At 38.2% G+C, this 25,184-nt stretch overlaps 1 protein-coding gene and 1 long non-coding RNA gene across 5 annotated transcripts in view; one reads left to right on the top strand and one right to left on the bottom strand.

Annotated features, from left to right (window-relative positions):
• LOC140905080 (uncharacterized) overlaps positions 1 to 2,024 on the top strand; it is a 38,468-nt gene extending 36,444 nt beyond the window's left edge. The window contains exon 3 of the long non-coding RNA XR_012156738.1: positions 958 to 2,024. This is a non-coding gene — a long non-coding RNA (uncharacterized lncRNA). The remainder of the gene's footprint in view (positions 1 to 957) is intronic.
• NAV3 (neuron navigator 3) overlaps positions 1 to 25,184 on the bottom strand; it is a 415,305-nt gene that overhangs the window by 245,565 nt on the left and 144,556 nt on the right. For all 4 annotated transcript variants that reach the window (XM_073327696.1, XM_073327697.1, XM_073327695.1 and 1 more), the window contains exons 5-7: positions 23,857 to 24,040; positions 6,896 to 6,964; positions 3,902 to 4,041 (exon numbers count right to left, since the gene is read on the bottom strand). In XM_073327696.1, coding sequence (XP_073183797.1) covers positions 3,902 to 4,041; positions 6,896 to 6,964; positions 23,857 to 24,040 — 393 coding nt within the window. The remainder of the gene's footprint in view (positions 1 to 3,901; positions 4,042 to 6,895; positions 6,965 to 23,856; positions 24,041 to 25,184) is intronic.

Consider the following 25,184-nt stretch of genomic DNA (forward strand, 5'->3'; position numbering starts at 1 on the left):
TATGTTTAAAGGGTGAGTGACTACACATAAGAACAAAGGAAACTTTAAAAGGGAGTCTGATGTGACAGGGGTTTTTACAAGGTGTGTTTACTCAGTACAATTAGAGTGCTCCGTAACAGTCAATATACGAGAAGGGGGATAAGTTGTTGTTTTTTTTGTTTTTTTAAAGTTTAGCAAATGTCTTGCATATGAGTGATCCCAATCAATTCAATAGGAGTTGTGTGAAGGTTAGAAAGCAGCTTAGACTAGCCAATAGATTGTTGACAATGAAAATATGAGATCATAACCAAACAATTTCAAAGCAGTTTGCCCACCCCACATGCTTATTGATTCTTGGGAAAACCTCCACAGGAGAGCTACATATGCATGCCCCAAAGATAGGCAAAACTATTTTATATTACAAACATTCATTGCCAGAAGTTCAGCATTTATCTTTATTAGGCTTTTTTTTTAACTATTAAGTGGGGTTATAGTCATATGACTCCGTTTCACTACAGTGAAAATATTTCAGTTTAAGCTCCATGCAACAAAAATAATTTAGGGGCAATAGTCAAATTCTAAAAGTCTTTTTTTCAGCACGTTGTGGTGAGAACATTAATCAGAACATTTGTTCTTTCCTACTCTTAACTGACAACATTTATCTTTCCAATTCACGCAATGTTATGCTTTAGAACAGTGATTCTCAAACTGTGGTAACCTGTAATATTGGTGGTAAGTGGGCGCAGTCAGGTTGTATGAGATTTAGTTTAAAGTATACTACCACTGACTGAAATTCTGAAGGTGGTACACCGAATACAGTCTGAGAATCACTGCAACAAGTCTATATTTGGGATAAATGTGTATTGTTGCAGGGCTGTTCTTCCTAAAAAGTGTGAATTTAAGTTAAATTACTTCATTCTTGTTATTTCAAAATGAAAGAATTATTTCTATTATTTTCTTTTTTATTTATTCTTTCAGAAGCAGACACTCCATTAAGACGGATACTCTGACTAAAATCCCTCCAAAGGATATAGCATCCAGGGGAGGGAAGAAGGAAAAAGATCAGCTGACTTAGCCCATATGAGCCAACTCACTGCAATCCTCTAGCATTGTCGTGTTTAGATTTTTGATATGTGTTATGTACTCAGGGTCGACATGTCCTAATCAAAGCTATCATAAAGTAAACTCTAACTCGGGCAGAATGACTTTGTGGGTGAAACTCTGGCTCTACTGAAGTCAATGGCAAAACTCCCATTGGCTTCAACAGGGTCAGAATTTCGCCTCATGTGAATTCTTCCTTACGGGATACACCCCTACTTATTTATAAGTTACAAATGAACCTCAAAAAGGGTCCAAGAACTGTCAAGGTGTGTGTAAAGGTTTGGGCCAGATCTGAGTTTGGGTCCATTCTTGGTTGCATTGGAGCAGGATTGGGCACTTGAATCTGTAAATTTATGTCCATCCCTGATAGTAACTCAATTGGAAACCATGTTAATTATACAGTAACTGAAGTTTCAATTAATACCAATTCCTGATAACATGTGTCAATGTGTGTAAACTGTGTAAATAACCCTGTGTAATGTATTCAAACTCATACAGCATATATTGAGTCATGCTGAAGAGAACTATGCACTACTAGTGGTCTGAGCACAGGCCTGACAGCCCGCAGCTCCTGAGTTCTGATGCCTCCTCACACAATCACTTCCTTGTGCAAGCAATTTAACTTCTCTGCCTCAGCTTACTTATCTGTAATATATTCATATTTACCATACAGGAAGATTATCAGAATGGTCACTTAATATTATGAAAGCACTATACACTGGTATTACTCGGGCTGCTAGCATTAATTTGTCTCATTGTAGTGCCCATGGCAAAGACCATACATTAAAAATAGAGCTTTCAGTTCCCTGTGCTGTGCTGTGCTGCTGTGGAAAAACAACTTTTCAAGTTACTTTAGTAGCAAGTGCTAAATATTATTATTTAGTAGTAGTAGTACTAGTAGAAAGAAAGTTTGTTTCATACATATTTTCTATACATTCATGCCAGACAGGTTCTTAGATATAAAAATGTTTCTATTTAAACTGGTCACAGAAACATTAAACAATATACACATCACAATAATTAACTTTAAAACCAGTTTGGTGCAGTTTTTTTCTCTTTAGGCAAAGGAACTGATATGGTGGATTCTGATACACTTTTCTGTTTGTCCTTTTAGGATCCTAGATGAAATATTTTACTATCCCAGCACTCACTATAGTTGTTTTTCCTCATTAACGTCTGCTTTCATATATATGTCTGTAAAATAAACTTGATTTGTCTTATGTTTTCATATAAAATCAATGTATTCAGATCTTTGCTGCTGTTATTTGAAGTAAGAAAAAAGAGCAGAGACAGAAAATTTAAAATATAGTACTCGGTATTTATGCAACATTACATTTTCTATATCCTGTAAAATGAATCGAATGATTATATACAAACAAAGCAGCCCTTATTCTCTTTCAAGTGATGACTTCACTAAAAATCTCATCAAGGTTCTTATTCTGTGCAGGAAAGAAATGGGAAAGTAAAGAAATCCATCACAGAAAAAGCCACATAAATGTGCATTGCAAGGCAAGCCTTAGCAGTCCAAAGACAGTTTGCAAGCAATGAGCTGAGACAAACTAGCATCTACAACTATGGAAAAAAGTTTCCCACCTTTAATCATTCATTCCTCCATATGCTGTTGTTTCAACTGCAAACTTATGTCAAAATTATGTTTCATTTCTAAAACCTAAACTATTGTACATACCTTCATTCAAGCAGCCACACCTCCTACTTCATAAGTCCACTATAGTATTTGTGAACTATATATTGACTGCTCAGTACATATCCTGTACGCTTTATGGATGTAATCTGCATGTCTTGCCATAAGCAAGCTGATGATAAAATAAAATCAACTACAGAGCTATCCAAAATACTTGTCCCTAATAGTAAAAATAATGAAATAACTATCGAAAGGATGGATTTATATCTTCAGATGCTGCTAGGGGCAAAGCATGTTCATCAGAATTTTGCAGAAAAAATCTGGATAGTTGCCTGTTGCTTAGATGAAGAACATTCACTGCATATTTGTTCCTCCCACAGACCCCAAGGATGCAAATGGGTATTATGCATATTGTATCATTTTCGACTATATTCTAACCCAGAGATATGAATAGAATGCCGTTCATTACACAGAGAAGAAAGGGGCCTGGAGTAGTTACACAACTCAGAATACTGAATTTTCAGATTCTTCTTGTTGCAATAAAGAATAAAGAGGGACATTTTCTAGAAAAACTGCTCCATATGCCGGGGAGGAGATCAAGAAGTGATGGGGATGAAGAGGAGAACATAAGCAATTAAATCAGTAGATAGAATAGCAGCTTGTAATTAAAGATGAAGCAAAATATGAAACTTGAATCCTAACCCCTTCAAATTTTTCAGAAAATGGGTTTAAACTTCAATCTCCAGGTCCGAACTCACCTCTCAGTTTATGGTTCTGGTCTGGTTATGCAACCCAAAGATTTTGGTTCTAAATCCCACACAAACTGCTGACTCCGCAGAGCATCTGATCCAAAGCACACTGAAGTCAATGGGATTTGGATCAGGCTCAGTATTTCCCCCATGAAACATCAAGTCACCTTTTATTTCACAGCGAATCTCATGAGATTTTCACCAATGAGGGTAAAAATATTGCAATAACTGTTCACAAGATTTCAGTGCTGACTAGTCCAAACCCACATTTTAGCCCTGATTCAGCTATGAACCTGAACCTAATCTCAACACCACCTTCCTGGCCCATCTTTAATTATCATTTTTGTGTTACACATGGGATTGTTTCTTTTCTGCTTTCAGACTTTGTGTGTTGTCTATAAACAGTTACTGGTGGCTTTTCAGCACTTACCTTTTTCATTGCCATTTGCATATTGTGGAGGCTTGTTTTTGTCAATGCTGTTAAAGCTCTGACTTCTCCGATTTAAATTAGAAGCTCCCTGGACCTTGGTACTGCTGCCTGCAGCTGGCACCCTTGAGGGCCCTGGAAGCCTAGAATAGTATAATCAGAAATTACTTTGTTGTACAAGATGCAAAGACATCAAACACACACTTTGTCAAGTATCAGACCAAAGTATGGAACCAGTAAAATGAATAACAATGATTTCACATAATGACAAAGAATGACAGGAATCAAGTTAGTTAGATTCAGCAGGATCAATGAAAATAACAGTTAATCCTAACACACACAAAAGGGAAAAAGATGTTTTATAGCATCACAGGGAACAAGGATGCTTTGCATTTGCCATTAACATTGCTAAAACAGATTCACCCACATATATTATTACAGTGTAATATTTTATTTAAATATATCACAAGTCTGTTTTCTGGAGTAAATACGGTAAAATTGACTAGAGAACATAACAATAAAATATTTTGAAGAAATACCCCAAATTTTCTAAATCTGGTAAATACTCTAGTTAATTGCATTTATAGCACAATAACTAGACTTTTACTAAGCCACTTCACTCAAATACATGTTGAATAGCTATTGGCTTGTAGCTCTAACTATATTTCAAATTGGTCTGTATATTTATCTCAAATGCAGAATGTTGAAAATAAATATGCTAAGGTAGATATTGCAGATGTATGTATACCCTATGGAAGAATATAATGCAGACTATGCAGTTCATTTGTTACTATTTGCTGCCACCATCTGAGCCTTACTGTGTAGTAGTGTTATGAAAAAATTAGGAGCCATTGTCTGTAGTATGTATAAACGATCATTGTATTTTGCTTGATTCAATTCTCTGACATAAGATTATTTAATACAAGTCTGCTTCAAATTTCCTCCATCACCACTGCAAATATACCCCCCCCCCTTTTTTATACAACACATAATAAAATACTGAGATCATCAACAGACTTTTGCAATAGGGATATAATACCCATATTCTGTTACTGATGGACTATGCAAATGTGATGAGTAATTTCAAAGACTTTGCTAACAACAGCGTGAATTATTGTAGAGTTCTCAAATGATACTAGTGTCATCATATGATGCATCATGAAAGGGCAATAGCGGGAGAGAGGAAAGAAATTAAAGGACTCCAAAATGTTAGATTTTTATAAATGTTTCGCTTAACACATTGGTACATCAAAAATGTTGAAATCATTTTAGTTTCATTAGATAACACATATAAAGAGCCCCACATTCTGTTACATTACTGATTTAAGCCTCAGAGAGCTAATCCATTCATTATTTTTATGGCTCATTCTGGCTGCCAGCCTGCCCCACTAGTCTCTGTGCTGAGACCAGAGCAGACTGTCTCTACAGCTGTATGCATTCTAACCTTTAGCATGACCCATGAATTCTAGTGATCTTCTGTTCCCTGAAGAATGCACTAAAACAAACTTAAAAATCCATTTGCTCTTTCTCATTACCCTAATTTGACAGGCAGTCAGAGCCCTGAGATCGTTTGTCAAAGGTAATGAGAAAAAAAAAGCAATGAGAAGTCATGTGCAACACTGGAAATTCATCTGTTCTATTAAAATGTAAAGTACTTAAGTGTATATTTTACATGCCAGAATCCTCGAACTTGCAGCCGTAAGCACATTATACATGAGGTAACTTGCTCTACATACTTTCCAATTTACTTCATTTACGGTCATTAATTGAACTCAGTTTACAAATTGCCCTTGCAGAATCATTTTAAGCAACCAAGGAAATGCAAAGTAGGAAGTAACAGATAAGGGACAAGTCACATACCTCTGATCAGGGCCTTGGCAACACTGTCATAGATTTAAAGTATTAGACAATAAAAACTGTTAGCCTACACATGCTGAATGGTGGACAAGACAGTAGTGTCAGTAGTAAATGAGACTGAAGACCTATGATCACAGGTATAAAGCAACTACACGCTGGTATGGCTCATTGCAAGCTATCACCAGTCACTCAGATTGTATTAGTGCACCACATTATGAAATGCAAGCTTTATTGTGGATTACATTATTTATAGTTCATTGTTCTCAGCAATGAACTGTACAGCAAACAGTGTGATTAATAAAGACATTGCTTATCATAAACACAAACTTACAACAGCAAGAGGGACTTGAATTCTTTTCTTCTAAAAATCTGTTTGTGGATTTTAGTGCTCATGAAAGTGAAAGATTAGTAGCACTGGCAAGAGCAGACAACAGGACAGGCAGGGAAAGTGTGAGCTTCTGCACACAGCTCTGTCAAGTACACTTCAAGCTTTAGCTGAGGCCCTTTGTGTCTCCAAATCCAAGTATCTCATGAAGAGGGGCTTTACCTGTGCTATTCCAGGGACAGTAGACACAGTCCGTAACTGTTTGTCTGCTACATCTTTGCTCCTCTGCTCCTGACATCCAGGAATTTAGGGTTGCCAACCCCCCTAGATTGTCCTGGGGTCTCCAGGAACTAAAGATTAATCTTTAATTATAGACTATGTCATGTGCTGAGACCTCCAGGAATACATCCCACCAAAATAGACAACCCTCCATGAACGAGACTTGTGTGATGATTTTGGATGTGGACACAGGAGCTTTGGATGGATTTCCAAATTCATTTTCACTTGTGACTCAAGTAAGAAGTTGAGTCAAAAGCTTTACTAAATCCCTAAGCCTTCTAACCCCTCAAATCTGATATTTTACATGCAGGATACAAAGATGCAGGACATATAACAATCAGAAATATGGCTAATGGTATTGTACAAATTTGCTTTTGCCAGTCAGGTGCAAGGCTTTCCCATGACAAAGCTCGGTGGTACAAAATTTGCATGATTACACATTGCAATGTTTACTTATGTCCAAAGAATAAAATACCAATGGGCACTGACTCAGTTGAGTATCACTAATAAGCAATAAATGAGAGATATTAACTGACCTAGAAGTCTTTTTTTGACTGGTTGCAATTCCACTGTGATTAGACTGAGTTGCATATCTGGCTCTCAGACTGTATGAGAAGAAACAGAGAAATTGAATTAAAAAGAATTTTTGAACACATATAGAAAGCACACACTTACCAGCAAACTATGAGTTAATGTAATGCAAGCTGAACATGTACAGAAAACCCAAATTAATCAGCAAAGAATGAATTAATGTGCAGGATATGAGTAATGCAATGTACAGATTATGAAATAATGGACGGCACCGTAATTTGCCTCACTTAGAAAAACGTATTAACGTTTAGATATAGACAGTTTGGGGAAAAATTCAGAATGCCCAAGTTTCAGCACTGGTAGTGTAATCTGCAGCTTCAAAATTTGTGTTTGTGTTTTTGCGTCTTCAAAAAGAACTGCAGGCAAATATGTAAGTACTTTTGCCTCCAGCTACCTGATCTGTATCTGCAATTAGGTAGCTAGAGGAGAACAAATATTCCAATTTGCAGCTACATACCCAGTGTGGACACAAAATGCAGATATAAATTGAACCCACCAAAGGAAAGGCAACTGAAGAAGTGGGTTTTTTACCCACAAAAGTTTATGCCCAAATAAATTTGTTAGTCTTTAAGGTGCCACTGGACTCCTTGTTTTTGTGGACACAGACTAACATGGCTACCCTTCTGATACTTGACACCAAAGGAAAGATACCCTGCTGATAAATGTAGCCATATAGAAGTGTCCACTGATGTTTTCTGTCATTATCACTCAAGCTAATTGTAACAAAGTGCATTGCTCAGACAGATGCTTTAATAGGCGACTCCTGCTATTTATTTAGGTTTCCTGTCACATTCCATAAGGAGTCGCATCTTAGCCTCTTTCAGCATGCAGAGGGCATTTCTGCAATACAAGACATGTCCGTGCTAGGGGGTTACTACAACAGAACCCTGTTGGAAGGCCAGACATGTGTCCCATCAAGCAGGAGACGCCTGGTGCTGAATCTCTGTTGCCTTACGGCCAGTTTATGCCACTCCCTAGTGAAGTGTGGCTCTATACGACCGGGTCTCCCAGCAATTTGCATGAGGGGTTTGTCTGACGCATGGCTATGGGGAGGAGCTGCAGCCGATATACTCTAGCTATTATGGCTGATACAATGTAGAGCAGCCGTCAGGTCTTAGAGCCCCAGATCATGGGGAGGCACAAAGGTGATTTTAATCATAGGTCAGGTGAAATGGGAAATCAGAGCCTTAGGGCTTTTGAGGATGTGGGAGGAAACCAAGTAAAATGCAAGCTCCATTTTGATTGGTTTGGCATAAACCCAGCAACTCCCACACTTTATATTTTTAAATCACTGCAGTAATAGCAGCAGCAGCAGCCACCACCTCTGGTCCTCAGGCCCTGTATAATAGGCTAGCACTATTTGCCAGAAACACCTATCCCTGCTAGGAGGTATTGATTCTGGTAGGAAAAAGTTAAGTGGTTTCTGCTGATGCACTAAGTTAGGCAGCGTATTGGTCTCGCTGAATATAGTGACTGAAAATAGTGAATACAGTGTAACAGTGACAGCTCAGCATGATGATCCCTTCATTTGACCTGCTAGGATGACAAAGAGGTGGGTGGGAGACCTTTTCCAACTGTGAGATATTAAGGCAGAGAATTATTCTTAAATATTCAGCCGCTAGTAAAAACAAGATACTTTGGTTCCCTTTGAGCTTCAAGTGCCCAGACTGTTATTGAGATAGTGGGAACCGAACTTTGTGTTTATTGTTGCTAATTTCCGTGTTAATAAATACAACCCCAGTAAGGGATCACAGTATGGCCTCTAAAAATATGAACTGTGTCTGCAGGTTGGAAACGGCCCCTGCTCACACACGGTTTGAAAGATATAAGAGTATACGAGTCCTAACACTGGGGTGTGGAACCACCCAAAGAGACAGCAGTGCCACGGCCCTTTGGAATAGACAGGTTGTATAACCTCAGAACAGTGACAATTCATGGTTTGAAATGACAGCATCTCCTCTGGGATTTAAAATAGTAATTAGCCCATGTTCTATATATATGGGCGCACACACATTCCATACTATTTTATATCTTCTATTACAGTATTGTATTATTTTATCATCTATCGCAATTTCACAATAACATGCTGGGCACTTGAAGCCCAAAAGCAACTGCAACTTCTCCTTTTTACTTCAGAGGCTGAATATTTAAGACTAATTCTCTGCCTTAATAGCTCACCCTTTGAGGTCTCCCACACACCTGGCAGGTCACATGACGGCATCATAATGCTGAAGTGTCACTTTTACACTGTTGGGAAGGCACACTAATAGAAATTAGTGAAAATTATGATGTGTTACAAAATTCTGGAGAGTAACTCCTGAGTGTAAGACAAAATGATGTAAGTACAATTAACACAGACAGTGATTTTTAAAGCAAAGTGAATAGGATGCATCTCAGGCACTGCCTGAAAGCTGTGAATGCCATGTACAGCGATACTCTACGGTAGCTTTTTGACCTAGAAGAACAATAATTTTCCAAGGCAGCTGAAAAGATCAGACAACTATGACTTCTCCGTGTTCTTGAGGTGTTGGTGTGCCAGTCTGCAGGTACAGAGGGTGTCGTTTCCATTAAATGAAGACAAAATGCAGAGGGATATTCAACTGAAAATGCTTGCTAGCGAAGTATCTCTCTGTTTCCATCTAACCCCTTCCAAGTTCAGGGAGCTTCTGTCTTGAGACTGCTTTCAAATCTCCAAAGTCTATTAAAAAGCATTTCAGTCCCTCTTCTTCTGAAAACTGAATTCATTTTCCAAAGATATGTAAAATAAGTGTGGGGGGAGGAGGAAGAGAGAAAAAGGCTGTAACCAGTAAATACAATGGGTTCATCAAGTCCCTAATTACTTTTGGTTTATATCTCTTGGTTAGCAGTAGACGATGATGGACCGATTAGCTTCTTGCACAGCTACCTTTTCCAAAACTGCTTGCCCCATACTGACAAATGTGACCATAGGCGCTGGAACTACAGGTGTTGGGCGTGCTGCACGCCTTGAAGTAGGAATAACAACCCAAATACATCACATTCAGCACCCCCACTTTAAAAATTGCTCCAGAACCACTGGATGTGACCTTCAACACATCAAAAGTCTAGCATTCTTCCAAGAATTATACTACCTTTTAAAAAGAAAATATTGCCAATACTGCCGATTGCCTATAGACATAATTTAGCAGTCAGAAAAAAAATGAAGTTTTGCAACACATACAGTGCAGGCTCACGCTCATATTTGAATGTATTATTATGTGTTAGTCTAAAGTGCATTGAAACTTGGGGTTGTAACTGCTGCTTATCTAAGATAATTATAAGATGCCATTAAGTTCCTTACTGGTACCTGATAGCTGAAACCATAGGGGCTTTCAACCAAAATACAGGCACATGTCACAGCCAAAAAAGAATGCACATCAGGCCAGTCAGGTATATGAACTATGTGGGAGGAGGGGTTTCACTGGGTATTGCAGTATTTGTAGTAGAGAAGTGTGTGTGTATGTGTGTGTGTGAGTGAGAAAGAAAGAAAGAAAGAAAGAAAGAAAGAAAGAAAGAAAGAAAGAAAGAAAGAAAGAAAGAAAGAAAGAAAGAAAGAAAGAAAACAGCATTGGGAACGTGGTCCCAAGAAAAGCAAATGACTTGTCCATAGTTGAAAGTTAACGTGGATTAAGGTAGAGTGTAAATTTAAAGCACAGTAGCTGTTCCTGACCACGCTCTTATTCCAGAACAAGAGTGCCTTATTCCTGTTTAGCTCCTACACATGGAAACAGCTCTATTTGTACACAAGCGCTCGAAGAGGGATCTTGTGGGCTAAGTGCTGACTGGAAAAGGGGCTCGGAACTGTGAGTAAAAACACAGCCTCTTGTTTGATTCCTGCTATGTTCCAGGAAACAGGACATTGTACACACTTTGTAAATAGACAAGGGCTGCATCAAAAAACTACCTGACTCCATCATTAACTTTTCCTCCTAACTGGAACGACCCACAAGACCCTGCATTTTTGGCTAACTGCTCCCATCAAAACTGGTTGTAACAGTTACAAAAATGGCCCAGTCAATGCAGCCTAACAGACAGGCACAGGACCAAGCAGGGCCACCGGGGGGGAAGGGGCAGGGGGGAGTGGGGCAATTTGCCCCAGGCCCCCATGAGAATATAGTATTCTACAGTATTCCAACTTTTTTTTTTTTTATGGAAGGGCCAGTAGCATAGCCAGGTGGAGCAAGCAGGGGGGAACCATCACAAAAAAGGCACCACCTCCTGCTTTTACTCACCCGGTGGTGCTTTTACGGAGGGGGCGGCGCGCCGGGTCTTGAGCGGCGGGTCCTTTAGTGCCGCCGAAGACCCAGAGTGAGTGAAGGACCCGCCGCCAAAATGCCGCCGAAGACGGGTGAGTAAAAATTTAAAAGGCGCTTAATTAATTAAAGGGCCCCCAAAATTGCTTTGCCCCGGCCCCCTGAATCCTCTGGGCGGCCCTCGGACCGAGGGCAGCCGTGCTGCATTGCATCATTAGGAAATTCCTGTTTGAAAAAGGCAAGAAAGAGTCTGATCCAAAGCCCTTTGAAATCAGCTGGATTCTTTCCATTGACTTCAGTGGACTTTGGATCAGCCGTAACATTTTTTTTTTCTCTTGCAACTTAAGGACGCATAGACTGCTAACCTAGTCGCAACAATCCCAATGAAATGGTAAAACTGGCTCGTTTCTGTTGTTGATCTTTAGGCCCGAGAGGGTGCAAACAATGAAAGAAAACTGAATAGGTCAGCTGCAAGCAGGGCTATGGGCTTTAGAAACTGCTCCTAGCAGGTGCATGAAAACCCTCAAAAGTTTCCATAAGTAACAATGTTAAAGATTCTTCGATGCCTGTTCACCAAAGGCTGGTTAATTCAGAGAACGAGGGGGGATCAGAATTTTAATTTTACCAGAGCAAACTGGGAAAGAATGAGGAAAGTGTAATGAACTCATCAGTTCAAATGACCATCTGTGAAGAGTGAGGGTGAAGGGCAGACAATGAATTAATGGCAGACTTTGGAGTCAACTGCAGGGAAATCAGTCTGCTTACTCCCTTGCCTGCAGACAAACAGCATAAGAACATTAATGGCTGAGTGGTACAGGAAGGAAGGAATGAGAAGGAGGAAGCGCCATGAAATTGTATACAGCACAGAAAACTGAGGGATAGAGCTCATCGGAAGCTGGATACACAGCATGAGTCAAATTGACAGTACTTTAAACCCCAGCTTCAATGGAAACCCATGTAATGACTCCCTATATCCTTTGCTATTTATTAAAAACAGAGTCTTTCTAGCAGCTGTTACTATATAGTGTGATGGTAGTGTGCCAATCCATCTGTAATGTATAGGATGTCCTGTAGGTTGTAATTCTGAAAATATCAGCCATGTGATTTGTTAAAATTGCTGGACACTTTAATTCTGGTTAGAGAGAGAAAAAAATCAAGAACAAAACAAAAGCAAAAAGCAAACAAAAACAGAAATAAAAGGTTTTCTTATGTGATCAAAATCATTTTACCCTACTGAGTACCTGAATTTGACATGACAAGGTACAGTCATACCACGTTGGTGGGGTGAGTACGCACTACAGCCGGATGGGAATTTTCTGTCAAAATGATATTCAGGTAGGTTTTTTTTTTTTTCTTTTCACAAAATCAAAAAAAATTCTGCCAGAAAATTTCGATTTTCCCTAAGCTTCCTGGCGCCTCAGCAGCCTGCCTGGAAGGGAGCTAGCAACCTGGGGTTTCAAACTTCATGATTTCCTGTGCTCCCAAGTTCCCCACTAGGCACGCTGCCAAGAGCCAGGGCTCCTCACTTCCCCACCTACCTCAGGCATTTTTTGCTTCCCTCTAATTTTTTCTCCACATTGACTTCCTTCTTTCAAAACAGAGTGACTTCAGATATACATAGATCATTCAAAGTAGGGACTGTGCCTTTGTATATGTTTGTACAGCACAATGGGGCCTTAATACTGATTGGGGCCTGTGAGCACTACCACAAAGTAAATGTTTAATAACAATTAAATGAAATGAGAACCCTTAAAGACATAAGAAAGGATGTCAATAAAATAATGAAAAGAAAAAAATTACTAAAAACTGCAAACCAACAATAACTTAGCAATTTTAGTTAAATTGGTATATAAGTACTTTTAGGTACCTCAAACACCTTTTTTTAAAAAATAATATTTTTTCCACACAAAGCACCCAATTAAATAACAATGTGCTCTGTCAGACTGGGATTGCAGCCATACAGCAATATGTATATATACATACATATACACATTCACCTCTGATTGACTCTGTCTTAGTTCCACTAAGGACCCAGTAACAGAATGAGTCTATCTCAGAGTACCTATGTTAATTCTAGTCTTAAAGTTGCAAAAGAAGCAGATGTATAATGAATCTTTCGTACCAGATGGCAGGGAGCTACATAGCATTTAGTTCTTGCTCCCTCTTATTTCTATCTGACTTCTTTTGGATCCTTTGATACCATTCTGGATAAAACAAATTGGTTTGCAGATGCTAAAATAAGATTGAGGTTTTTAGGGCCCCAATTCCTCAAAACAGTTAAACATGCTCCTAAAACCATCCCTATTCAGCAAATGTGTAAGTGTTTTGTTGTATGAGGATGGACTGGTGAATTGGTGCCTAAAATGAGTCATACCATAAAAAGAAATTAATAAAACTCCTATCATAATTTTTGGCATGTTCTCATGTTGCAGAGTGTTTTTATTAAGCAGGACAAAACACAGACCACTATATAAGCTATCTTTCTAAACAGCTTGTCTATCTCTTATAAATGTGGTATATCTCATACTTAAGTATATTAAACATTCATGTTTTTAATTTCTATCTTAATCTCTTTTGCCTGGGCACTAATTGATAAAAACAACAACATGTAATTCTTTGATGCTGGAAGTAGGATTTTTTTTCTTTTCTCCATGAATAGAGAATCTGATCTCATACACAAGAGTTCCAAAACACAGAGAGAAACAGAGAGCCACTCAAGGAAAAATTCATGTATTTTTAAGGGTTCTGTTTCTTCTAATTGCAAATGCAATAAAGGCCTGATCCAAAGCCTCAATGGAATCAATGGAAAGATTCTCTTTGACTTCAATAGGCTTTGGATCAGGCCCCAGGAGGAATAAATTGTGGCCAAATGCACATAAGCAATATTGAGTAAAAAGTAATCAACGGTGAGAATAAGGCATGTGCCAGGTAAAATTAAATATTTAAAAGATTACAGAATGGAGTTAATTTTTATTTAAATTGTGAGGACAGATAGTGAAGAAACTATTATAGTTACAGTTTGAAATGCAAAAAGAACAAGACGACAATGAAGGAGACATGGTTCTTAAACAGATGGTGAGGATAATTTATTGACATGAGAAATCAGTGCTATGGATTGAAATGAATTATTTTTCCCAGGTTTTCAGAGGACAATGTGGTGATATGCACCAGATATATCTCAGGGGAGGAGGAAGAACTTCTGATGACTATAAACATTACACCAGGGCAGATAATAGGAGATTAGAGATTGACAGAATTTCCAGGGTCCCTCTCCCAAGTCTGAATGAAGAGCCAAAAGAGATGGGGAACCTTTGAAAGATGGGATAGAGAAAAGCTTAAATTTAAAACAATTGGGGAAAAAATTATAGGGTTTTTTCTACTGTTATTGTCCTCCTGTTTTTTTTTTTTTTTCATTTACCAAACACCAGTATTGGTTCCTCTGTTTCTTGTGAGGATGAAAATGATATGAACGTATTATGACAGGGGTTTGTGCAGGGAATTATTTACTGCTACTGCCATGCTGTATCAGTTTTGTATGAATAAACAGAAGATTACTAAAAGGTTCAGTCTGTCATCTTTAAGAACCAGTACATTTTCCTTAAACCAAACAAAGAAAAATAGTATTTTAAATATTTATTTGCCATTGTGACAGGGTGCTGGGCAAAGGGTTACTGATTTATCCCTCTGTCATGCCAGCTCCCATTTAGGGAATACATTATTGCTGGCTGGAGGTAACCTGGCCCTAACTGGGGAAGCAGAGACAGCTGCTGCCTAATTAGCCTGGGGTCAGGGAAGCCAGGGAGAAGCAGAAAGAAAGAGAAAATGCAGGGAAAGGAAGCTGGAAGGTAGCTCTTCCCTCCTGCCTGCGACGGTGAAGGGTCAACTGTATATGGTAAAACGGTGGTGGGGAAAAAATCTGTGAATAAACTGTGCCAGTAGTTACTAACTCCACGGTCTCAGAGTGACTTTGTGGGCTTAGCAGAGGTAGGAGCCAAGGGGGCCCTGCCAGTCTCTGCTACACCTATCATCACATATGTAGTCCTAAATGTCCCCTTTGGGAGAAGGTTCAAATTTGCCTTTGAAAGGGGCCTCCAAAAAAAGAAAAAGGTGTAAGCACAAATTAGTATTTGCACAACTGTCTGATTTGTATGCACAATTGCTGGATTTTGAAGCACATGGATGGGTGTTTTTGCAAATACTACTGCTGCATTTTCAAAGGCCATTTGAAAATGTGGTCCTTAACATCAGAACAGATATTTTAAAGAAAAATTTAAAATTATTGCTTATGAAGCTGTTATTCAGGTAACATTAACATGAATGAAGTATAACGTAAGGCAGGTGATATACACTTTTACATATATTGCTTTTTTAATTACTTCAAAGTGAACTCTGGCCAGAAACAAACTTACTATTTTAGTAATTTCCTGCACAAACTTTCAGTCAATGCAAAATGTGCAAATTCAGTTGGTAGTTATGTGAAGTAAACAAACAGAAGCTAGAATAAGACCACCATCTTCTGCTGACTTATATGGGATTTGAACCCACAGGTGCAGGAAGTGGACTGAAAGGCTAATAGAGAAAATCACTATTTCAATTTATAAAACCCATCTGCATTACATATAACATATTTGCTTAAATAAACAACTAGTCATCAGAGCTAGTATCTATTTTAGTGGATTGGGTTTCAATAGAACAACATGAAAGAATGCCTAGCTTACTCTCTAGACTCCCTTGCCATTAATTAACAAATACAATACCAACATCAAAATAGCAAGCACATTTCACCTCCCAACAAACCAACCACTTTTCAGCAAATAGGTTACAAATAAACATCTCACAACCCTCATTTTCCCCACTCAAAATCTAACTCCAGTCGCCTCAACCATCTTTAAATGCCTGCTGAAATTGATTGGCCATTGCAGCATGCCTGAAAGATCAACCAATCTGGATGAATGGGAGGAGTGAATTCCAAAGATGGGGGGGCCCACACAGAGAGTCAATCCCAGCAGCTCCCTATTTTAACTACCAAAACGACTCCAGCCCAAATGCCTTCACTGATCTCAAATGCAGCAGGGTGGAATAGGAAGAGAGCTGGTCTCCCAGATAGGAAGGTCTCAGAACAACTGGGGCTTTATGAGTAAAAACAACATCTTAAGGTCAAGGAGGAAGTCAACAAGCAGCTAGCGCAGATCCTAGGGTTAGGGATAGAGCATCATGTGCTCACAAAGAGATGCACCACTTATTAAACACTCTACTACATTCTGCATGGCCTTCCAAATGGATTTAACTATATACAGTATATATTAACATTACTAAGACAACCGTTACTTTTGGGTAGATTGTAATAGCCTTTACTCAAGTAACAAAGAGGAGAAAGAGGGAATAATGTCCCCGCCTTATGCGTCTGCTCACATCTGCTTATATACGGACACTGGTTGTAGGGGGGAGAGCAGGAGCTACACAGCTGATACTCCCAATGAGATCATGTTGGCAGGGAGGGGACAGAGAAAGAGAAGAGCCTTGGCTCTGCCCTTACCAGAGTGGGTAATCGGACACAGGACGGGCAGAGGGAAATTGTGACTCACTGTGTCACAATTAATTCTTTGGTTTACTCGTGCGGTGGTGCAGTGATGTAACGCCACTCACTCCGAGCAGACTGTAAAGATACAGCTAGCCCTATAAAAACAATGAAGTCAATGCCTTTACTCTGAATTTACTGTGGTGTAACCGAGACTAGAATCTGGCTTTTCATATTTTGATTTGGGGCCGTTTACATTCATAATCACAGGCATTACATTAATATTTGTGTACCTAGCATAGTATAGGATACAATAAGTTGTGAATGCAACATGCTTCATTTTTCCTCTACTACTTCTGAGAAAGAAGCAAAATGAAACTCAGTTCAGTGTATTGGCTATACATGTAACTGCTTACAAAGATCAGCCACCTAACTTTGTTTATGCTCCTAAAAAAACAGGGTGTTCCTTTAATATAACGAATTAACAAAATCCATCTGGATCTCAAGCTGCGCACATCATTCCTGTATGTGATAAAATAGTTTGTCCATCTTTTGGAATTTTGCTGACAGCTCACTGAAACCAGCTACTGCCTAATCCATAAATGAGAAAGAACTTTTGCTTTCATCCACATGTGTTTTATTTTAGTATCTGGGTGGTTGGAAGATCAACACTATGGCAAGTTTAAATGTATTGCTGTGATAATGGAATCCACTAGCAAAATGTGGTGTAAAAAAATATAATGGAACCATTGTTGTCATGTATCTGTACTGACATATATAAATAAGGCCACCAGCACCATGATATTTTTTATTGCCAAAGCTCAAAGCAACAACAGAATCATAACTAAATCATGAGACACCTATCTAAGATACTGTAGCAGCAAAGTCTCATAGTTAGTCATGCAGGAACGCAGGAAACTTTGAGATGGAAGGAGGTCAGAAAACCAATCTAAGTCTATTATTTCCACTGAGTTACTGCTTATTACTGACCACATATTTTTCCTTTAAGTGGGTGTCTAAATCATTTTTAGTATTGTTCACATTTAGTGGCATTGCTACCTTTAATATTTTTTCCATAAATTGACTATTCTTTGGATAATGACACTTCTCTGACTGTAAATTCCTTTAACTCTCTCCATTCTCAGCCCAAGACATTGCCTCCTTAATCTGAAACTTGAAACTTAACTGCTGCCTCCAGAAGTCTATAGGCCAAATGATATTCATTTGGGGGGGCACAATCCTTCCCTATTGATGCAGGTCTGACTCCTATGGTTTGGAGTTTGGATTGAACTGGTTTTACAGAATTGGACACATTATCTCCTCTCTCAGAGCAAACCTTATCCTGCCACCCCTTTAACATTCTGACTGCAAGTATGTACTGGAACTTTTGCTTCTCCGGAATAATCTTACTTAAAAGGGGACAGTAATGATTGCAAATGCAGCCTCGTTGGTTCTCTATGAAGTGCAATTTTTGTTGATTCAGATCCATTTTAGTACCTGGTTCTATCAGTCTCTTACTTCTTTTTCTGCTGCTGCTAAAGAGCCCAAACTTTCTCCCATTGAAGTTGATAGCAAAACTCCTTTGACTTCAATGGGATCAGGAGTGGATTCAAGCCCAGTGACAATCATAGAAAGGCCTGAACCAAAACCCCAGATCCAAACACCATCAACTTTGAAATCTGGATCAAACTTGCATTTTGTATTTTGAGCCTCTCTTTTACATTCCTACTGTGAAATCCTAGCCTCACTGACCCCAGCAGCAAAATTCCCAATGGCTTCAATGGGGTTAGGATTTTACCCACTGTTATAGTTTGACCATGTTCAGTGCGACTTATTGATGGTATTTTCCCTTTCCACATTTATAACTGTTTCACCTGAGGCCTGTATTTCGAAGTGGAAATGATGACATCCATAATTTCATAATTTTCACTGATGAAGGAAATAAAACAGCAAAGCAAACATTAATCAAATAGAAGCTACTGGTTGCTGAAATAAAGATGGAGGATCCTGACTTTTGGCCAATACTTTCATAATCTAGACTATATTTATCTCTACAGCAGTAGACTATCTACAAAGAGTTAACTTTTCAAAGTGCTTCACTGAAACACAAGTAATAAAACTAAATACTTTCTTTCATCTCAGGCTAAATCAAGATGAATCTAGGCAATCGTCTTATCATATCTGACTGCCACAAAAGGAATTTTCTCACCAACCTGTGGTCTCTACTACACTTCTGTTATGTCACTTTGAAATGTACCCACAAAATACTTCGAGACTTCTGAATGCTTTCACTTAAAGGGGCAATATTCTGGATATTGTCTACCACCTGATTGTTTTAATAAATTACTTTAATTCAAATCCAATCTATTTTTAAAAACAAATGAAATTAGTCTGAGTCACATATTTGTATATTTCAGCACAAACTACAATACATCTACAACACACAGAGACCAACACTCAAATATTCTCACCATTGGGTTGAACAGGCAGCCAAGGTGTGTGTGTTGGGGAAAAAGACGAACCAGACAGGAGCAAATAGCAAGATAATCCCCAGCAGAGTAATAAACATTATTAATAAGGAATTGCAATAATAATAAAAGACATTCTCAAAGCTCCAAATTACACAATGAAAATTAAATGTTGATGTTAACATTTTTAAAAAATGTATATAAAACATATTCCTTGTGCAGTATACACACTTTGTTGTGTTTACATCTATACACAAAATACATTTAAATGTTGAATTTATACAGCCCATTAAACACAAAGAGTATTTTCACAGTGGCCTCAGGTAGGTGCTCTTGGTGAACAAAATATACAAAGAAGAAATAGAAAGAGGGTTGTACTGCCATTAACCCACATACAAGAAGACAGATGTTCATAATGAATGTGAAGTCTTATATAAATCATTATTTATGAGTGAATGAAGATAAACATACCATTCAAATATTAGTTATCCTGCCTCTGCCACATAAGGGTCAATCCTATAGTCCTTATCCAAAAATCAGTGGGAATTTTTCCTGGGTAAAAATGGGTCATAGGCCTCAAATATGTATTGCATACATTTACTATAGACAAAAAATGTTTTGAACATGTCCCTAATATTGCCATGAATAATTTGCTAACCTTAGTTTTCTAACTGACAGAGTTTTTCAGAGTATTAAGCATTACCTAAAAACAGGAGCTCTCAAGGAAATACAGTGGAAATTGGAGCAGGTTAAGCAAGAAAATATTCAAGTAATAGCTGCAAGGAAGACTTATAACAATACTTTATATTTATGAGAATCATCTTTAAGATTAAGATCAGGTATGGAGGGATAGACCTGTACAATTTAATTAACTCCACTAGATAGATTATTGGAGTAGGATAATTTCTTCTGATAATACAGAAAAAAGAAACAATGCAAGGCAATTTTATGTTACATTTTATTGAGACATTATTACCATTTAATGAACTAGGTAAGTTTTAAGTCCCTATGTTAAAAATTAATTGTCAAAAATATGTCAATGGTTCTGTTTTATGAAACATTAACGTTAATTCACCTTGTGCTTCTAGCTAAGCAACATCTAACTTAATCAGCCCAATGCTATTTTTGTTTATATCTAGAATAAAAAATCATGGTCAAGCAAATAAAGTGCTGCTCTGTGTCATACAGATATTTCACATGCATATATATATTTCTCCATGCAGATTTTTCAAGAGCACTAATTTTTTTTGTCAGTCGAGAGGCTCATTATTATATGACATTGTCCTGTTGTTCCTCCATAACAGCAGCAAAAGAAAAGTGTTAACTTTAATAAACATACTAGACTTTCCATGATGTCAATTCTTCTATGTTCTATAGCTTCCTAAACTACTAGCAGATCAAGATAATGGCAAGTATTTGTAAGGAAATATTAAAGAATACATTCAGAACCAAATGCCTGAGTCTTGGTCACTAAAACTATACTGCAAAAGAGATGTTGTAAAGTTATGTCCTTCATAAAAAGTTCAAGAGATGGATGGGGGAATGAGATCAAATTTCTCCAAGTGTGAATATAATAACTGAATTCTTGTTTTCTGTTAACCAAATAGGAAACTATAGAGATTTATAATAGCTCAGCATACCGTACAGTGATACAAGGGTAATTCAGGGACCAAATCTCAACCGCACACAGATTTAGTAAAGGAAGCCCGGACATCTACACTGCAATTAAACAATCCTTTACCCCAAATCCTGCAAGCCTGAGTTAGTAGGCATGGACCAGCCATGGGTTTTTAATTGCAGCATAGACATACCCTAAGTGAAGTAGTGACCCCTCACCTGGACAGGACTTCTAGCTAAACTTGCTTCAACTCTTGTACCTCTTATCCTCCAAGAGGGCATGAGACATCAGGGCTCTGAATATATCACAATCACAGCTCTCAACATAAGGAGGCATACATAGTCAACAGAACCAAGGGGAGGATCTTTGTGCTTATTGTGTCCATCTTTTGATCCACTACTTTGGCTAGGAAGACTAGCATCATGCTAGTACTCCAAAAGATACCACTAGGCAGTTCAAGTTGTAGCAATGGAGAAAAGAAGTGTAGGTAGACGGCTGGTTCAAAAAACTTTGAAATCTTGGATGACTACTAATGAAAGGCACCCCGTCTAAAATTAACCCTGTGCCTGCTGATAGAGAGCAAAGGACTGGATAACAGACTGTAATAACACTGTAATAACTCTCTTCTAAATCCGTTATAAAATTTTGATTTTCCCTTCAAAGTCTCTCTGACAATCACATATTGTAGCAGGGTGCTGGTGCAAAAGCACCTAATTAGCCACTGCTCAGTCAGCTCCAATCAGGGGAAACAGATTGAGGCTGATGGAAAAGGCCTGATGCTGGCCTGAGGATTGGCAACAACTGCTAGCCTGACAAGCCAAGGGCTATAAAGGCTGGGAGGGAGCCAGAAGGCTGGGGGGCAGCCAGGGAGAAGTCAGGGAGGGAACTGGAGGCCTCCTTGCTGATGGCTGACTCTGCCTGTAAAAGAGGTTGAATAATCCTGTAAAGCTTGTAAATAGATAAACACTGGTGGTGGGATAACTATAGGTAAATAAAGACATGGGTGTTGCACAACCCTGAAGCCTCTCTGAGACTTACTGGGGGCAGCAAGCGGGCCCCAGGAAGAGAGGCAGGTCATGGACCCTGTTACACATATGTACAGGCTGCATGTAAAGTGGTGGTGAAGCAGAGGAAGGAATATGGACGTACTGCTGCCTATCCCTAACAACTTGCTTTATAATAAACTTTCCACTTCTTTTATTATACTAGGTGTAAAATGTATCAGCAGCAAAGGCTTATTTACTATTTGTCAGAGTGCTGAACACCGAGTACATGGGGAGCCTCATTCAAAGTCACTTCCAGCACAAGAGGAAAGGCAAAACTGAAAAAAGGAAAGTCTTTATTTTGTGAAAAGCAAAGGTACACAGGGCCCAATATTACAAGATATTGACTGCCTCCTGTGAGGTGTTTCACACCCTCAACTATCAGGTGATTTCCATGGGAGTTGAGCATCTTGCAGGATCAGTGTTTAAATTAGAGCTCTATAAGAAAAAAATCTGCATATAGTTTAATTTTCAGTGGAAAGCAAAAAAGATCAGTGCTTTTGAAATTGATATCCAAGGCAAATCTAAACACTACTATTTCTGAATTTTCTTAGCCTTTCAAATGAGATAAGACAGTTAAAATGCCCCAACCAGCACTTCCACTGCAAACTTTTTACTGCATTCATAACTTCAAGGCAAAAATTTCCACTGAACTGAAATCTGGTAGACAATTTCTCAGCAGAGGAGGAAACATATTTGTCCTAAACATTAATGTAGGGGGAACAAAACAGTTTAAGAATTTGTACATGTGAATGAATACAAGTACCAAAACATTTTTAGTGCATTCTAATACTTCTACAATCTAGTATTGAGTGAGACATATCACATTTTTCCACACGCGGCTGTTCATATAGTAAGCAGCTGTCATTTAAACAAACAAACAAATGGATGAAACAAAACAAAACTGAACATTTACAAGATTGACGCTCTGGTCTAAAGGCTGCTGTTCAAATGAGTTTATATATGTGTTGTCTGTACTATCTTTTGCTTTTTCCAGTAAAGTCAACAATGTTAATGTGTTTTCAAATGAAGGAGATATTTGTGTTTAAAAAATAGTTCCCATGTCACGGTCAATATATAACAACCCTTTCATAAGATGTTTTTCAGCTACACTGTGAAACCAATGGAATGCAACAGCTAAAACCTCCATCACTGTGAATTCAATGGCTTTCGATACCTAACACTTAAACCAAACCCTTAAGACAAAACACTGAGAAAAGCCAGCTGACCCTTTACACTATTTTTTCTTTTAAACTACTCACGTAGACTGCGTAAATAATTCACAGAAAATATAGCATAGGGGAGATTGTTTGTTTATTGTGAATGGTTTTCCAATAGCTTAATATTTTTCTCGTTTATTCATTATTTGAAATTATTCACTGCATAGTTAGGCAAATGACTCTCGCTGTGGAGAGTAGGCATGTGAAATTCATTGCAAATGGTCAATATACTACATATGAGGTGTGTTAGCTGGTTTTGATTCGGCACACATATGACTCAGTATTGTTTCTTTTCCCCAAGTGGATGAGTTTAGCTCTAAGAATTAAGTGAGATACTCCTGTGAACAAATTCATAATTTGCTTTTCTATTTTCTAATATTCATGTATAATGTGCTGTTCCCTATAACATCCAGGCCAGTAAAGTCATCTTCCAGAACATTTGCACAGCAAACACAAAAGTGCACGAACACAGTAAAAAAACATGAAAAAATTCAACCAAATATGGTGATAAATATTCACTGTTCATCCAACTCTGCTCCAAAGGAACACAACTACTATACCACCTCGGCACATAAAATATCTATGGTGCCCTTATGCATAGCAAAGTAATGGCTACGTAAAATGCTAAAGGCTTTTAAATAGTTAGTGACCAGCTTTTTCTGGTCTTGACCCTCTACAAATTTCTGTCCAAACAGAGAGAGCTCGAGGCCTTTTTGTAAACAAACAAATAAAAAGGCCCTGTTAGCGGAGAAGAATACTTAGACCTACCTGGACTGCATATCTTGCTGTGTTTTGGATTGGCTGATTTCAGCGGGAGGGGAAGAATGAGAGACGTGCTGTTGTAACTCTGCCAAAGATTGGTAGTATTGTTGCTGATGGTACTGCTGCTGTTTGTACCGAGACAAACTGAAAAACAGTCCTAAAATGGCTTTCAAATTTCCATTCCTTATTTCTATAAAAAAGAAGTGAAAACACCAGGGTTAGACTCTCACTTTTGTATGTGTAGGTGTGTATATTTGTGTGTGTCTATATACACCTATAGATATACGTGTATGTGTATTCAAGCATCATATCACTATTGCTTAATTGCATTGTTATTGCAGTTACTGCTTAATTATCAGTCATTACTTCTTATGCAGCATCTCCATTACTGGAGAACTGCAGGCATGGTAGCAGATTGTTCTTAACACTGTACTACCCATCTGTCTTTATAATGCTGCCATGATTAGACATGAACCGATATGAACACAAACACAGGTAGAATTCCTAATGCAATACAGCCCTCAAGAGCTCAAGTGATCTGCAATGAACGTGAAATCAATATATTCCCTCTGCCTAAAATCAGTACAAAGACTTGTGAGAGGTATAGGGGACAGGAGTACAGTTGCTAAAGAAGTTATTTATATTTCTTAATCAAAATTCTCCCAATCCAACGTTTAAAATAAAACAATTCTACTTGTGGTTATATGCAAACAGGTTTGATTAAAAGGTAGTTAAAATATCTTTAAAGAAAAAAATCTCACAGAATAAAGGCCAAAGTAGTTGAGAGATATTTGAAAACTAGCCAGTTACTAATCAATTTGGGGTCATCACAGGCACAGCACTCTGATAGACCCTCTGTGCAAAGTCTGCAGGAATGACTGTATCTGAGCTGGCTATGCTGTCCGACTGGAGAGATCAAGCGTTTGAGAGGATTTAGCCCCATATCTCCATTTTCCAGCCATTGTCCATACCTCTAGAGAATGTGAATTGGACAAAACAGTTCCCCAACCCCAAGACATACTGCATCAAAACTGCAATTAATAATTCTCCCACAAAGGTGGTTGCAATCCTCTTTCCTTCAAATTCAGAATTTAATTTTACACCTCTACTGTAATTGCTCCTAATGTCTGGCCTTTTTTTTTTTCATTTCTACCAGGAAATACAGTATATTGTATGTGCTTTATTATTATTTATATTTTGGTTATGTGCTACAGATTGTCCACATACAGGAAGACATTGTCTCAACTCTGAAGAACCTACCATCTAAAAGGAGAAGGAATATTCAAATGGTGGGTGACAGAGAACCTAGCAATACATATACACACCTTTTACAT

The sequence above is a fragment of the Lepidochelys kempii genome, chromosome 1, assembly GCF_965140265.1.
Source record: "Lepidochelys kempii isolate rLepKem1 chromosome 1, rLepKem1.hap2, whole genome shotgun sequence".
Taxonomy (NCBI): Eukaryota; Metazoa; Chordata; order Testudines; family Cheloniidae; genus Lepidochelys; species Lepidochelys kempii.